Genomic DNA, 13,280 nt, shown 5'->3' with positions numbered 1-13,280 from the left:
CAGTGCTTCACAGCTCCAGTTAGGCACAGTCTTACGGCGGCTGTAAAAATAGACTTGCTTGCTATTCTTACGGCGCTGAATCTTGTTTTGGGGAATTCTGCTTTCAAAACCTAACCAACCCTAACCCAAATATGGCTAAAATGCTTGAAATCGTTACTTCTGGCCACCGTAAAAAATAGTAATTATCTAAAGGTTAACTGAAAACGTCTGCTCATGTGTCATTGATTTATGTTATCATCATAAAGCCTACAGATCTGTTTTTTATATAATTTTTTATTATGTGAGATCCCCTGTGATGCCACCATTTTGTTTGGCCTCTGCAATAAACACTATTCTTGGAAGTCTCGGGTAGCAGTGAGGGCAGACTTGTTGGCAGAGACATCAGAAAGTAATTTGATTCTGTGCACCTCCCCCTTGACTTCTAGAGATGTTCTTCCCAGCTGGTCTCTCCCAGGCAGTGGTGTAATGACCCTCCCAGTTGGTCTCTCCCAGGTGGGGTTAGGACTAGTGGTGTGGGAGCAAATGATAAGCACTAGAGAAAACCGTTCGTCAGCGAGGATAGTGTTGTAGCTAAACTACTAAGGAGGAGCCTCTGGTGCTGCTCATCGGTTGTTACTGGCACTCGGACAGCAGAAGACGGGAGGGTGGTATTTGTGTCGGAGGTCACATTGAAAATCATCATGTGACTCCCTGAATTTAGAGCCTGTTTCATCAGGGAGCAGTCTATTCTTGGAACTTGTTCCAACAGTTTTTAGTATGCTTTTATCCTACAGACAGGAGGAGAGGGGGGCAGGGGCGAGGAGGGGGAGTGGGGTGGGGCATAACTATGATGTAATCGTTCTCACCATGATTACGGTTGCTCAGCCGTCTTTGTACCTGAAAGAGGCCAACATTGTTCCCAGGACAAGGCTTTGCTGTTCACTGTTGTGTATGGCTCAGTTTGTGAGTGGATAAACAGGTTTGCTGTTTCTGTTGTAAACAGATGCAGACAAACGCATCAAGGTGGCCCAGCCGGTGGTGGAGATGGACGGAGACGAGATGACCAGGATCATCTGGGAGTTCATCAAGGAGAAGGTACTGACCTGGAGCCAGCTGGAGAGCACACACCCACATAGAGCATGAACAAGCGCGCACACACATACACACCCCCAGGGGATGACGGGCCATCACTATCTGACTAGTCTATTTTTATACCACCGACACGTAGACTGAACGAGTGAGTTTGTGTGTGCGCGCGCGTGTGTCGCCATGCTGGGAGATTGTCTGTGATGTGGGGGAGGGTTTTTTATGACTCATTGTGGCTGGGGAGTCCAGAGAAAGCAGATGGTGTGTTGGCTCAGTCCCAAAACATGAAGAATCATGTGAGCAAAATGTTTGATGATGAATGATGACGTGTATATGAAACACAATATGATCATGACATGCACAAAAAATATTATTTTGAATCGAACAATTGATAAAGTAGATTGCTTAATTCATACATTAGATTATTATTCTCAATTGCAGTTTGGTATTTTGAGGCCTGCTTTGATTGCAGTAGTCTTTCATGAAAGGGCATCCATGACCAGCTTGGAATTCTCTTGTTATATCTGATGTCTACCGCCAGCTGCACACGGTTGCCTTGACAAGGGAAACGACCTGAGCTCAAGAGTTCTGATTCCTCCCTCTGCTCTTGACCTATAGCTGATCCTGTCCAATGTGGATGTGGAGCTGAAGTACTATGACCTGGGTCTTCCATACCGTGACCAGACCGACGACCAGGTCACCATCGACTCTGCCATCGCCACCAAGAAGTACCACGTCGCTGTCAAGTGTGCCACCATCACTCCCGATGAAGACAGAGTTGAAGGTATTTTAAGGCATTAAACCGTTATTATAATATTTGTCTGGGTTAATGTTCAGACTAATGTCACAGGTGTGTTCTGATAGCACTTGTTTTCCATCAGAGTTCAGTCTGAAGAAGATGTGGAAGAGCCCCAACGGAACCATCAGAAACATCCTGGGCGGGACAGTCTTCCGTGAGCCAATCACCTGCAAGAACATTCCAAGACTTGTTCCCGGTTGGACACAGCCCATCACCATTGGCAGACATGCCTTCGGTGACCAGGTCAGTCCCGTCTGAATGTCTGGCGATATTCTGGCTATAGAAATCACCTAATACAACAGCGTAACACACATTATTTTGTGTAATGAATGTAACCGAGATCCGTCGTTTTACAGTACAGAGCAACAGACTTTGTTGTGGACCAACCAGGCAAATTCAAGATGATCTTTTCACCTGCTGACGGGAGCGCAGGGAAGGAGTGGGAGGTCTACGACTTCCCCGCTGGTGGCTGTGGAATGGGCATGTACAACACCGACGAGGTTAGCTCCCCACATATGTCACTTCTGTCTTAGGGTTTTCATTTGTCGAAATTCTGTAGTAGGCTATATTTTTGCATTCTTATATATTTGTGTGTAGGTCAAATATGCATTCTCACAGTTGTTGTTGTTTTTTTGTTGATTTCCCCCCCCCCATAACCCTGGTGAATCTGAATTCTGCCTATGCACTCCTCTTGACTTTCACAACTGCTCTAGTCGCATTGGACCCAGGTCCACCTCCCATGAGCCTGCTCATCACTGCTTGTTTACAGTCTATGCTTACTATCTGTGCTGAGGGCACAAGCTTGTTTGATTTTACGACATCCGAGGTCACGTGTAATTGGCTTTTAACTTGCCCAGGAGGAAGTGAAAGTGTGAAGTGTGGCGATAGCCAGAGGGTTGTTAACCTCCTGACGGATTAGTTTTGCTCCCTGTGTTTTCTCAGTCTATCACAGGCTTTGCCCACAGCTGCTTCCAGTACGCCATCGGCAAGAAGTGGCCTCTCTACATGAGCACCAAGAACACCATTCTCAAGGCCTACGACGGCCGCTTCAAGGATATCTTCCAGGAAATCTATGAGAAGTTAGTCATCTTTATTTCAACCTCGCTTGCATTATCCAGACCTGCCAACATGTACGCATTTTGTGTAGCAGGTATTCCCTTTATATAGACAATGCCATCCACACCCCCCTCTGTGATGAACCTAGTTTGCTTCACTCTAGTTCATTCCCTACTCTGCTGACAAGACAATATGATGCCCCAATGCCACAGAGCCCTCACACAACAAGGATTATTGTTTACTCAGTCACACTTTTTCATCGTGTTCTATTTATCATATCATATCTATATCATATTGTGAACCCTGTATCGAGAAGTGCATTGTATCGTGCGCCGAGTGTATCATCCCATCCCTAGTTTGATGCCTAAAATTGTGTGGGGGAGGAGTACTTCCATGGGACGACCCCCAGATCCCCACCTAATGGGTGGTACTCCAAGACTTTCTTCAAGGTTGGCAGGTCTGCATTATCACATTTCAGAGTGAGAAAATCATGAAGTTTTTAAGCAGCAATAATAGATTTCCTACCACAAGATGGCAGTAAGAGACTTGTCTACAAACAAAAGGTATAATGGGTAGGTTTAAGGCGCGGGGGCGGAGCAAAGTTACTTAATCAGTAATAATTTGATAACAGGCAGAAATGCTTAATAACAAGACGTGGCGACTGGTAGGTAGGGGTGAGTCATTGAAGTAGGATGCTATTAGGATGCTATGGCTCAATGAAACAATCTGATATCAAGTGGTTACCTCTGCCCCAGCGACAGCGCAGGGCAACAGGTAATGTTTTTGGTGGTGTGTGTACGTGCGTACGTCTGTCAACAGGTTTACGCAAACACTACCAGACCAATTTTCATGAAACTTGGTGGAAGGGTGTAGCATGGGCCAACCTAGAACCCATTACATGTTGGAGTGGATCAGAATAGAGATAGATAGATAAATACGTTATTAATCCCCTTGGGGAAATTCTATGTATCTAATAGCTCATGGCACAGCACAACATAGAACAACACAGCAATACACAACACAACAAGAGACAGATTGATTGATTGAATCTGCCATGTCATAAAATGTGAGCCTATGATAAAAAGTGAGTAAAGTGCATAAAGTGAGCAATGAACTAATAAAAGGGCCAGTAGTAAATTGCACATGAAAGGAGGTGGGGGGGGGGTCACATGAGCTCAGGTCAGAGGCCCATGCCCTCAACGGAGCTGTTAAACAGCCTGATGGCTGTTTGGACAAAGGACCTCCTTTGGCGCTCAGTCCTCGAACGCAGCGCGATGAGCCACCCACTGCGACTGCTGCTCTGCCCCACCAGGGTGTGGTGGAGAGGGTGGTTGACATTTCTAGCAGCTTGGTCCGCATCCTCCTCTCTACCACGGCCCCCACTGTGTCCAGGCTCATCGCCGGCACTGAGCCAGCTTTCATCACCAGCTTGTCCAGCCTTCTGGTGTCCCTCTCTTTCGCACTGCCTCCCCAGCAGACAGCAGCATAAAAGATAACGCTCGCCACCACTGACTGGTAGAACATGTGCAGCATCTTCCCGCAGACAGGAGGAAGGACCTGAGTCTCCTCAGGAAGAAGAGCCTTCACGGGGCGGGTCCATGAGACGTTTCTTGGTTTGTTTGTTTGTTTTTTAGCAGGATTATGCAAAGACTACCAAACCGATTTTCATGAAACTTGGTGGAGGGGTGTAACATGGGCCAATTTATGTTGTGTTCACACCGGGCGCGGTGAGAAAATTTGCGCCGCCCAGTTTGCCCCAATCTCGCCGCGGGATCCAATGGGTTGCCGCGCAAATCCACCGCAGAAAGTTCAAAAAATTGAACATTTTTGCGAATGTCGCCGCACGCCGATTCCTGGCCAACGTGCTCGCTTGATTCGCGCCGTCCGTGCCGCCCGCCGCCCAGTTCACGCAAATTGTATTGACTTTCTATGTAAACTCGCCGCGTGGCCGGAAAAATTTGCGCCCAGTGTGAACACAGTGTTGGAGCTCATTCAATTTTGGAGTGGATCCGAATCACGGGGCGGGTCTCCGAACCGCCCAAACACGGCCGGCCATTCATCTCCATTCACTTCTTAGACGAGGTTTACTTTAAACTTAAACTTTACCAGACCGCTTTTCATGAAATTCGGTGGAGGGGGTGTAGCATGGGCCAATTTGGAACCTATTCAATTTTGGCATGCACAGAGCCACGAAATGTATTCAGGGGCGGAGGTCTGTGCTCTCAAAGTTTGACAAAATGTGAAAACAATCAATTATTGATGCTTTAAGTAAACAGTTTGGTCCCTCACGAGAGTGCAGATTACTCCCAATATTGTTCTCTCGATGGGCACTACCAACCAGAGTTATTATTAGTGAATATGGTTTTTTGTCTCGATTATTATTAGTTAATATCAGGATTCCCATGGGTCATGGAATTTCTGAAGTATCATGGAATTTGTAACAGTCTATTCCACACACGGAAAGTCAGGAGATGTGATCCTTTTTTAGCCATGTCATGGAATATCAGGGGATTTTGTTTGTAGCATGTTTACATTTTAGTTGCCATTCATCAACATCAGTGTAATATACTGTATCTCTGCAGTATTTTTCTTTATCGGGTTATCCCACACGTTTCCCATATTGCGTGAGTGGTTGCTATGGTTACTTGATTTTTCAGCACCCATTCATCCCCCTTCCCGCTTGTCAACAGCTTCTCCGTTCATTACAGGTCATGGAAATTCAGCTTTTTAGTCAGTGAAAGTCAGGGAAAAGTCAGGGTCACTTCACTTAGTGTAGGAACCCTGTAATATTGTTTTATGTCCAACAGGCACTACAAACCAGAGTTCGACAAGCTGAAAATCTGGTACGAGCACCGGCTGATCGACGACATGGTGGCCCAGGTCCTGAAGTCCTCTGGAGCCTTCGTGTGGGCCTGCAAGAACTACGATGGTGACGTCCAGTCTGACATCCTGGCTCAGGGTGAGCCATGCAAACACACTCACACACACACCCCCCTACACCTTGGCTACATGGGGAAAGTGTCGTTCAGAATTCAGAATTGATCATAAAGGATTAAAGGAACCCTGTTACACATTTGACACTTTGAGTGACTGACCTTTGCTTTCACCACAGGCTTCGGCTCCCTGGGCCTGATGACGTCAGTGCTAGTGTGTCCCGACGGCAAGACCATCGAGGCTGAGGCCGCCCACGGCACCGTGACCAGGCACTACCGTGAACACCAGAAGGTCACCCTCATTATGTTGCACTCTTATTTTCTTGACATTTTCATGCTTTTATTTTCTCTAGTGTGCATAGTGTTCCCAATTACATTGTCCTGCTTTTGACTTTTTATGGTCTGCCGGTTATTTCTTTATGAAGAGTGCCATCTGGTGGTGAAAGTCATTATGTTGTTATGATGATCTCAAATGGTGGAATGAATTGTCTTATTTATGTTTTACGTCATGCCTTACCTCATAATATAATTTTGTAAGGACAACTTATAAATAGATCAAGTCTAAACTGACCTGGGTCGTCCTGGTTGTCCTGTAGGGTCGGCCGACCAGCACCAACCCCATCGCCAGCATTTTTGCCTGGACCCGAGGGCTGGAGCACAGGGGCAAACTGGATGGAAACCCTGATCTGATTAAGTAAGAAGATTGTGTTTTTGAATGGATACTCCTACTACTACTTCTACTACACTATACTTCTACAACACTTATATTTATATATTTAATGGATAATGCTACTAGTACTTCTAGTACACTAGAATTGACTGTTGTTGACCTGCAGGTTCTCCCAGACTCTGGAGAGGGTGTGCGTGGAGACCGTTGAGAGTGGAGTTATGACTAAGGACCTCGCTGGCTGCATCCATGGCCTGGCCAAGTAAGCTCATTACTACTGCATTATGCAACTAATGCCCAGTGTATATATATTTACTGTTTTTTTTTCCAGTTTTTTATAGCAAAGGACAGTTACATTATGAAACTAATAAACCAAATTAAAATAAATAAGAATAACTGCACCAAAAACAAAGTACAATGAATGTTATTTAATTGCACTGCCTATATCATGGACACAGACACAGTCATCCATGATCAGCTGGAACAAGTAGATGAGGGTGATACTGACAGACTGCTAGACTATGGATAGTATATTGCCAGTTTGGGAACCTTTACATTTCTAGCTGCGTACCCAGGACTGGAATGAGAAACTGATTAGTGCTGATAAGATACTGTAAGGACAAGCGATGACAAGAATTCTAGTGTAGCTGTACCTGTACATGCTACACATGGCAAGCAACTAAACGTTCTATTCTACAAGACAAAATAAAACGTAATTTCAATTTCTATGTTCATCATTATGCGGTTCTGAGTTGATACTGTACTGAGACCAGTCAAGAAAAGGATTGTAACATAACGGAATAGAGATATTAGGCTCTACGTGCCGGTAATTCAAATAAGGTTCCCAGATTCGATAAAACGGGTCTGTTTTTGTATGCAGTGGACACGTAAGGTATTCTAAAGGCACTAAATCAAACAGTACTCTTTGTCAGCCTTTTACAGTTGGTACTTTTTCACTGATCCACTGCAATACAATATTTTTTTCTCACAGTGTAATTAAGAATGCGATACAGTCTCTTCTCATTAGGGACATGATTAAGGACAGACATATCCACCTCCAAATCTAGTATTTTCCTGATTTCAGCTAGTACATTAGACCAGTACCTCTGCAGTTGACCACATGATCAAATAAAATAAGTGAAAATGCCCGTTTGTGGCGCATGGGTAAGAGTAGGAATAAAAAGATGTCTACGACTGGGGGATATGTGCATTCTATGTATAATCTCAAACTGTATTGCTTTAACACAATTACAAACTAAGATTGAAGTCCAGAGATTATTGATGGTAGCCGGCTGCAATGTAAAGTTAATCATGTTTTGTTCTGATACTGTATGTTCTCCTTACTGTATGTTCCTGTGTTGCGGCCTGGCTCTGCCCCGGTGAAACACTGGATTTCTTTGATAAGCCCATGGACATAAATAATGGGAATAAGTTAATCTAATTCTTGTCTTTGCAGCTGCAAGCTGAATGAGCACTACGTCAACACCACAGACTTCCTGGATGCCATCAAGAACAACCTGGACAAAGCTCTGGGAAAATGAAGGACTTGAAGAATGCAGCAAGCTCTGAAGGGACAGATGGTCATTCTGTTTTTGTACCTCATTTTTAACTTAAAAGGTCAAGAAAACCACATGCACGTTGTCTGAAGGAAGAAGTACTGTGTAGAGAATTATGTAGTGTGCAATTACTGTAGGTTCCTATACTGCTGAGCTGTTGATCCACCTAATGACTCCTCCTTTTTGTATTGTGAAGAACAGTGTTAAAATATTCAAATATTGTATCATAGCTTGTAAGAGACTGACGATCATGTCAAGAATACTTGGTAATAAATCATCCATGCTTGATCCTTCGTTTGTGTTTGGACTCAAAATCTTGTCTCGGAACATTAAAATAGAAATGCAAATATTTTAAGGTAAATAAATGTATTATTTTACACTATTGTCTGGTACACAACATTTTACATACAGCTCTATTAACAGCATATATCCACATCAATGTAACAATACAGAAAGCCATTCAAATTCATATTTAGTTCCCTTTTGTTTCATCACTACAGTGATGGAAAGAACACAGACGCGGGATAATTCACAAAAATTTGCATGTTGGACATTAAATGTACTATATCAACATTGTATGGACACCTTATTTTCAGGCTATACGTCTGAAAAGCTTAACACTGGGAAACGGAATATATTGTGAATTTCCAAAATCATTTTCTGCTGGGTTCATGGCCCTGTCACATGTTGGGAGGTTGTCGTTCATCACTTAAGACCGGTGTGGAGGGTGATGGATGGCACGCTCTCACAGACGCGCAGGGGCACTTAATATTTCTGTCCAAAGTTTTTGGGACGGTTCCTGTTGAGATTCATCCATGGAAACCCAAACTGCAATGTGTATGCAGGGTTTGCGTTGCTTTTGAAAAATTGTTGCAGTCTGTCCCGTGAAGGCCTGGATGGGCTATGAATTTAGAAGTTTCCTTAAAAAGTAGCTGCACCGGAGTTCTGTGGGGTAATCTTTCGGAAAAATCTACTGAGGGTAGGGAGGGAAAAAAACGTAATGTAATTACATGAGGTCTGCTACTGGGCCACATGAAGCTGAAATCTCCCAGCTCTTCTCCGAGTCAAGATGGAGGAGCAGAGGGCCACAGGGACTGGTGCCACCACCTAACACACCTAGTACAGCTGCAGGATTGTGACAGAATTGTATAAATTCTTTGGTACAGGGAGCTACAATGACGGATCAATTTAACTGCATTGGAATGCAACTGTTACTTAAGGTGTGTTGTTTCTAGCACCATCGCACTGGGCTTTTATCATACATTCTCTGACCCGTGGTCAATAATACAGGTGATACCTGCCAATGCAGGAACTGCACATCAGTCTAGTCACATACACCACTGTGTCATTCTGGATCATACATAGATCCCAATAGCAACCAGCCCAAAATTAGCCTGGCATTGGAGGACTACACTCAAGTACAATGAAATATCAAATGCAAATCCTATGTCTTACGTAAGTAGTTTTAGAGTCCTCCTAGAGATATAGCTCTAACTAGTCACAGTATGAATCTGACACAGAGAGGGAGGATGTTTGCCTGCTGGAACTGGGGCTTTGGTATGTTCAACTCTGTCCCCCAACGTCAATGCATTGCTAAGTTACCCGAGCAGACTTTCTTGAAAGAGACGGAGATTGTCTGAATGAGTAAGTGCATTACATTGTTCCATAACCGTACACATTTCCCTAGAATGTGCTTTACAGAGTACGGCTCTGGGGGTATGCCCCCCCCCCCCAAGTTTGACAATGTGATTATTCAAATATGACCCTCTTTTTTCAATGAACCCAATATTTCTCAATCACAATGTTTCAGTAGATTCACAAAGTTAAATACATAGAAAGGGCAGGTGGGTAATCTGCATTCCCAAACTGAGGTCTGAGATTCCTGTACGTCCGAATGTGCAAATTCCACCATGTTGACTGAACGCCCTGACAGAGGGAAAAGTCCATTGTTGTGCCTTTAGTAGCAGCTAATGGAGCCTCCTTTTTACTAGTTCACACTTTTATGCAATTTGGGTTTTTTATTAATGGTTGTAATTCATGCAGTGTTGTAGCGCCCTGCACCCTTCCCATAGCTGCTATAATACTCCATTTCAGACAGTTTAGGGATGTCTGGCGTGTTGTTGTTGGTCAGGTTCTCTCGCTCGCTGAATTCAAAGCTCTCCTCCTCGTAGTCTTCCTGGCCGTCCATGTCTGCAGGGGCCTCTGAGGAAGGAAACACGGACAAAAATATCAGCCCACCCTGTCACAAAACAAAACACACACGTACGCACACACACACACCCCTCCTACTAGACTCAATTGAACACCTTGCCTATACGATTAGACAATAACAATATCCATGATCAGATGGGATAAGTAGATGAGGATAATACTGATAGACTACGGATAGTAAATTGCCAGTTTGGGAATCTTACCTAGGACTGGAATGAGTAACTGATTAGTGCTGATAAGATACTGTAAGGACAAGCGATGACAGGAATTCCAATGTAGCTGTACCTGTACTTAAAATACACTTTCTATTCTATTCTAGACACTCCTCAACTGGCCCTCCATATCACTCTGACAGAGAGGAACGTGTCTAATCCAGGCACTGCTAGATTTACTAAACACACCGCAGAGAAGCACAACAACATTTGGCCAGTAGATTACAGCACATGCTGAGTCAACGTGCATTGGGGACGGGCTGACAATTGATACAGTGCTGCCTGTCAGAGGGATATGCCAGCGCTCGGTGGGAGGAGAGTTTGCTCTCTCTAGCTTTGCTGAGAAATAAACAGTGTATCAAAGGAATCTAAAAATGCAGTAGCAATAATGTCATTCATCCATATGATCAGCAGAGAGGTGCATGGTGCTAGACGCGGAGCTACCTGATCCCTCTATGGAGGCGTCCAGGATGCCATGTTTGACCTTCATGTGTCGACTCAGGTTGCCCTTCAGATTGAACTTGCTGGTGCAGTAAGGACACTTGAAGGGCTTGCTGCCAGCATGCAGGTGCATGTGGCCCAGGAGGTTGTACATTCTGTTGAAAGACTTCCCACACACCTGGAGAGACCAGAGGACAACACGTCAGGTCGATTCCTCCACCCCTGTGGTGGCAGGGTCTACGGAAAAGGGTCTTAGCTGTCATGGTCCCTTACCCCTGCTCACCTTGCATTTGAAAGGCTTGACGGGCAGGTGGACGATCATGTGCGTCTTGAGGGTCTGCTTCTGGACGAAGGTCTTGAAGCAGACGTGGCACTGGAAGGGCCGGACGCTGGCATGGATCAGCATGTGGCGCTTCAGGTTGGCGGAGAGGGTGAACTCCCGGGCGCACACGTCACACTTGAACTCTTTCATACCCTGGGGGGGACAAAGCGGCATTTTATTCACTCAGCCTAATGAAGGGATACATTTAGTATGAAGGGATTTATTTAACTATAAACCTGGTGGTTCTATGGAAATAAAACACAAATGTGGGTCCATCACTCATGCACATTCAAAAACACACTAAATCAAAACGTCAGGCTACAGTGACTGTTGCCTGCGGTGATCAGTGCGCAAGAAAGGGCGAACATGACAGCCTAGTCCAGCCAGCTGACCGCTGATCCAGCTCATATGCGATGGCTCCACCCTGTGCCGGCTGTGAGCAGACCGTAGTCTTTGCTATGATGATCGCATGCTTAGCAGTTATAGGCAAACACATTGACAGCAATACATCTGTAGGATCAACCGGCATTTACACTTATCGAACACATAGAATTAACAGGCACGACCATTCACGGCAGAGTAAGCAGATTTAACACCGCACACAGTGGGGTAAAGCTAATAGGCTTGTGTGTATTTGCTCTGGCTATGTGACACTTGAATAGAGCGACCTAGGACCAGACATAAAAGGAAGTATCTGTTGGCATGGTACACCTAACAACACAAAGCACACGCACAAAATGGGTTAAGTCACACAAAGAATCAAGACTCTTTGAAGACTATGTTTACATAGCAACAGGTTTTTTGCAATAGGCAAAACAGCACAGTGCTCAAAGGCGGGTGCGAGTGCAGAATCTGAACTGAGGCTAGCCTAGCACAGAAGAATCTATTGGTATAGTTAAGTGTATTGTTCAGTGGGCTCAATATACCCCCCAGTTTATCATAACTGTATTAATCTGGAGGTTTAGTCATGTGTTAGGAATGGTGACCTTGAGGCACTGCTGTGACCCTATAGGACTGAGCGAGAGCCTGGCCTTGAGCTATGTTTGGTTTGAACACAGTCTGTGGGGGGGGGGCACACACACAAAGGCACGATTCCGTTTCAGTACCTGGAGCTGGAGGGCGTGCGCTGTCAGTACCTTGTGAGTGAGGGCGTGCTGGCGCAGGTGGTGGACCTGCACGAACTCCATGCCGCACTCGGGGCACACGTGGGGCCGCACGTTCTGGTGCTTCATCAGGTGGTTCTGCAGCTGGCTGCGGTAGGCGAACGACTTGCGGCACTCGGTGCACTGGAAGGTGGCGGGCCCCTGGTGGCTGGCCTGGTGGCGCTTCAGGTGGGCGTAGGTGGGGAACTCCATGCCGCACTGGGCGCAGACGTGGCAGTGGCCGTTCTCGTGCTTGCCCTCGTGCGTGCGCAGCTCGCTGGGGTAGGCGAAGCCGCGGCCGCAGAAGCGGCAGCTGTAGGGCTTGACGTCCGAGTGCTGCAGCATGTGCCTCTTCAGGTGGCTGGTCTGCGTGAAGGCCTTCTTGCAGACGGCGCACTTGTGCGGCCGGGTGCCCTGGTGGGTCAGTAGGTGCGTCTGCAGGTGGCTGGGCTGCTTGAAGAGCTTGCCGCAATGCAGGCACTCGTGCGGCTTGATGCCGTTGTGGCCCAGGATGTGGGTGACCAGGTTGTACTTGGACGTGTACGACTTCTCGCACATGCGGCACTTCCAGCGCTTCAGGCCTTCGCCCACGTCCACGCAGTACGACTCGTCGATCTGGACGTTGATGTCCAGCCGGTCGATCTGCATGCGCCGGGCCAGGTGGCCCTCGGGGTCGGCCCACAGCATGGCCTGGGCGCCCTCCTCGTAGTCACCTGCCAGGGCCATGTCGGGGGACTCGTAGGCCACCTCGCTGGACTCGTAGTAGCGGCCCATCAGGGGGCTGTCGCCGTCTCTTCCGGTCTTGAGGTTCAGCGCCTCCTCTTCCTCCTCCTGTTCCTCCTCCCCCTCCTCGTCCACGGCCGGCTCCCCTTCCCG

General features: G+C 46.3%; 2 protein-coding genes across 2 annotated transcripts in view; one reads left to right on the top strand and one right to left on the bottom strand.

The window, feature by feature from the left end:
• The first annotated feature begins 982 nt into the window (after positions 1-982).
• Positions 983-8,316, top strand: idh2 (isocitrate dehydrogenase (NADP(+)) 2). The gene is made up of 10 exons (XM_084452396.1): positions 983-1,074; positions 1,684-1,849; positions 1,947-2,107; positions 2,221-2,364; positions 2,807-2,943; positions 5,728-5,879; positions 6,033-6,145; positions 6,450-6,547; positions 6,690-6,782; positions 7,977-8,316. Exons 1-10 carry the CDS (start codon positions 1,024-1,026, stop codon positions 8,059-8,061), a joined length of 1,200 nt encoding a protein of 399 aa, XP_084308522.1. The 5' UTR covers positions 983-1,023; the 3' UTR covers positions 8,062-8,316.
• A 1,449-nt stretch (positions 8,317-9,765) lies between these two features.
• The window catches only part of znf710a (zinc finger protein 710a), a gene marked incomplete at its 5' end in the record, with an annotated part of 6,402 nt that continues 2,887 nt past the window's right edge, over positions 9,766-13,280 (bottom strand). Inside the window, 4 exons of the mRNA XM_084452498.1 lie at positions 9,766-10,278; positions 10,944-11,118; positions 11,224-11,415; positions 12,399-13,280. The exon at positions 12,399-13,280 is cut by the window's right edge and continues 642 nt beyond it. Coding sequence (XP_084308624.1) covers positions 10,112-10,278; positions 10,944-11,118; positions 11,224-11,415; positions 12,399-13,280 — 1,416 coding nt within the window. The 3' untranslated portion in view covers positions 9,766-10,111. The remainder of the gene's footprint in view (positions 10,279-10,943; positions 11,119-11,223; positions 11,416-12,398) is intronic.

This window comes from Borostomias antarcticus (genome assembly GCF_949987555.1).
Source record: "Borostomias antarcticus genome assembly, chromosome: 18".
In the NCBI taxonomy this organism is placed as follows: domain Eukaryota; kingdom Metazoa; phylum Chordata; class Actinopteri; order Stomiiformes; family Stomiidae; genus Borostomias; species Borostomias antarcticus.
Note: the sequence above shows the minus strand (reverse complement) of the source record. Positions and strands in the feature narration are given on the sequence as shown.

Coding starts and splice junctions, on each gene's coding strand:
- idh2 (XM_084452396.1), top strand. CDS start 1,024: ATGGACGGAGACGAGATGACCAGGATCATCTGGGAGTTCATCAAGGAG. Junction 1,075..1,683: donor GGGAGTTCATCAAGGAGAAG/GTACTGACCTGG, acceptor CTTGACCTATAG/CTGATCCTGTCCAATGTGGA. Junction 6,783..7,976: donor TGCATCCATGGCCTGGCCAA/GTAAGCTCATTA, acceptor TTGTCTTTGCAG/CTGCAAGCTGAATGAGCACT.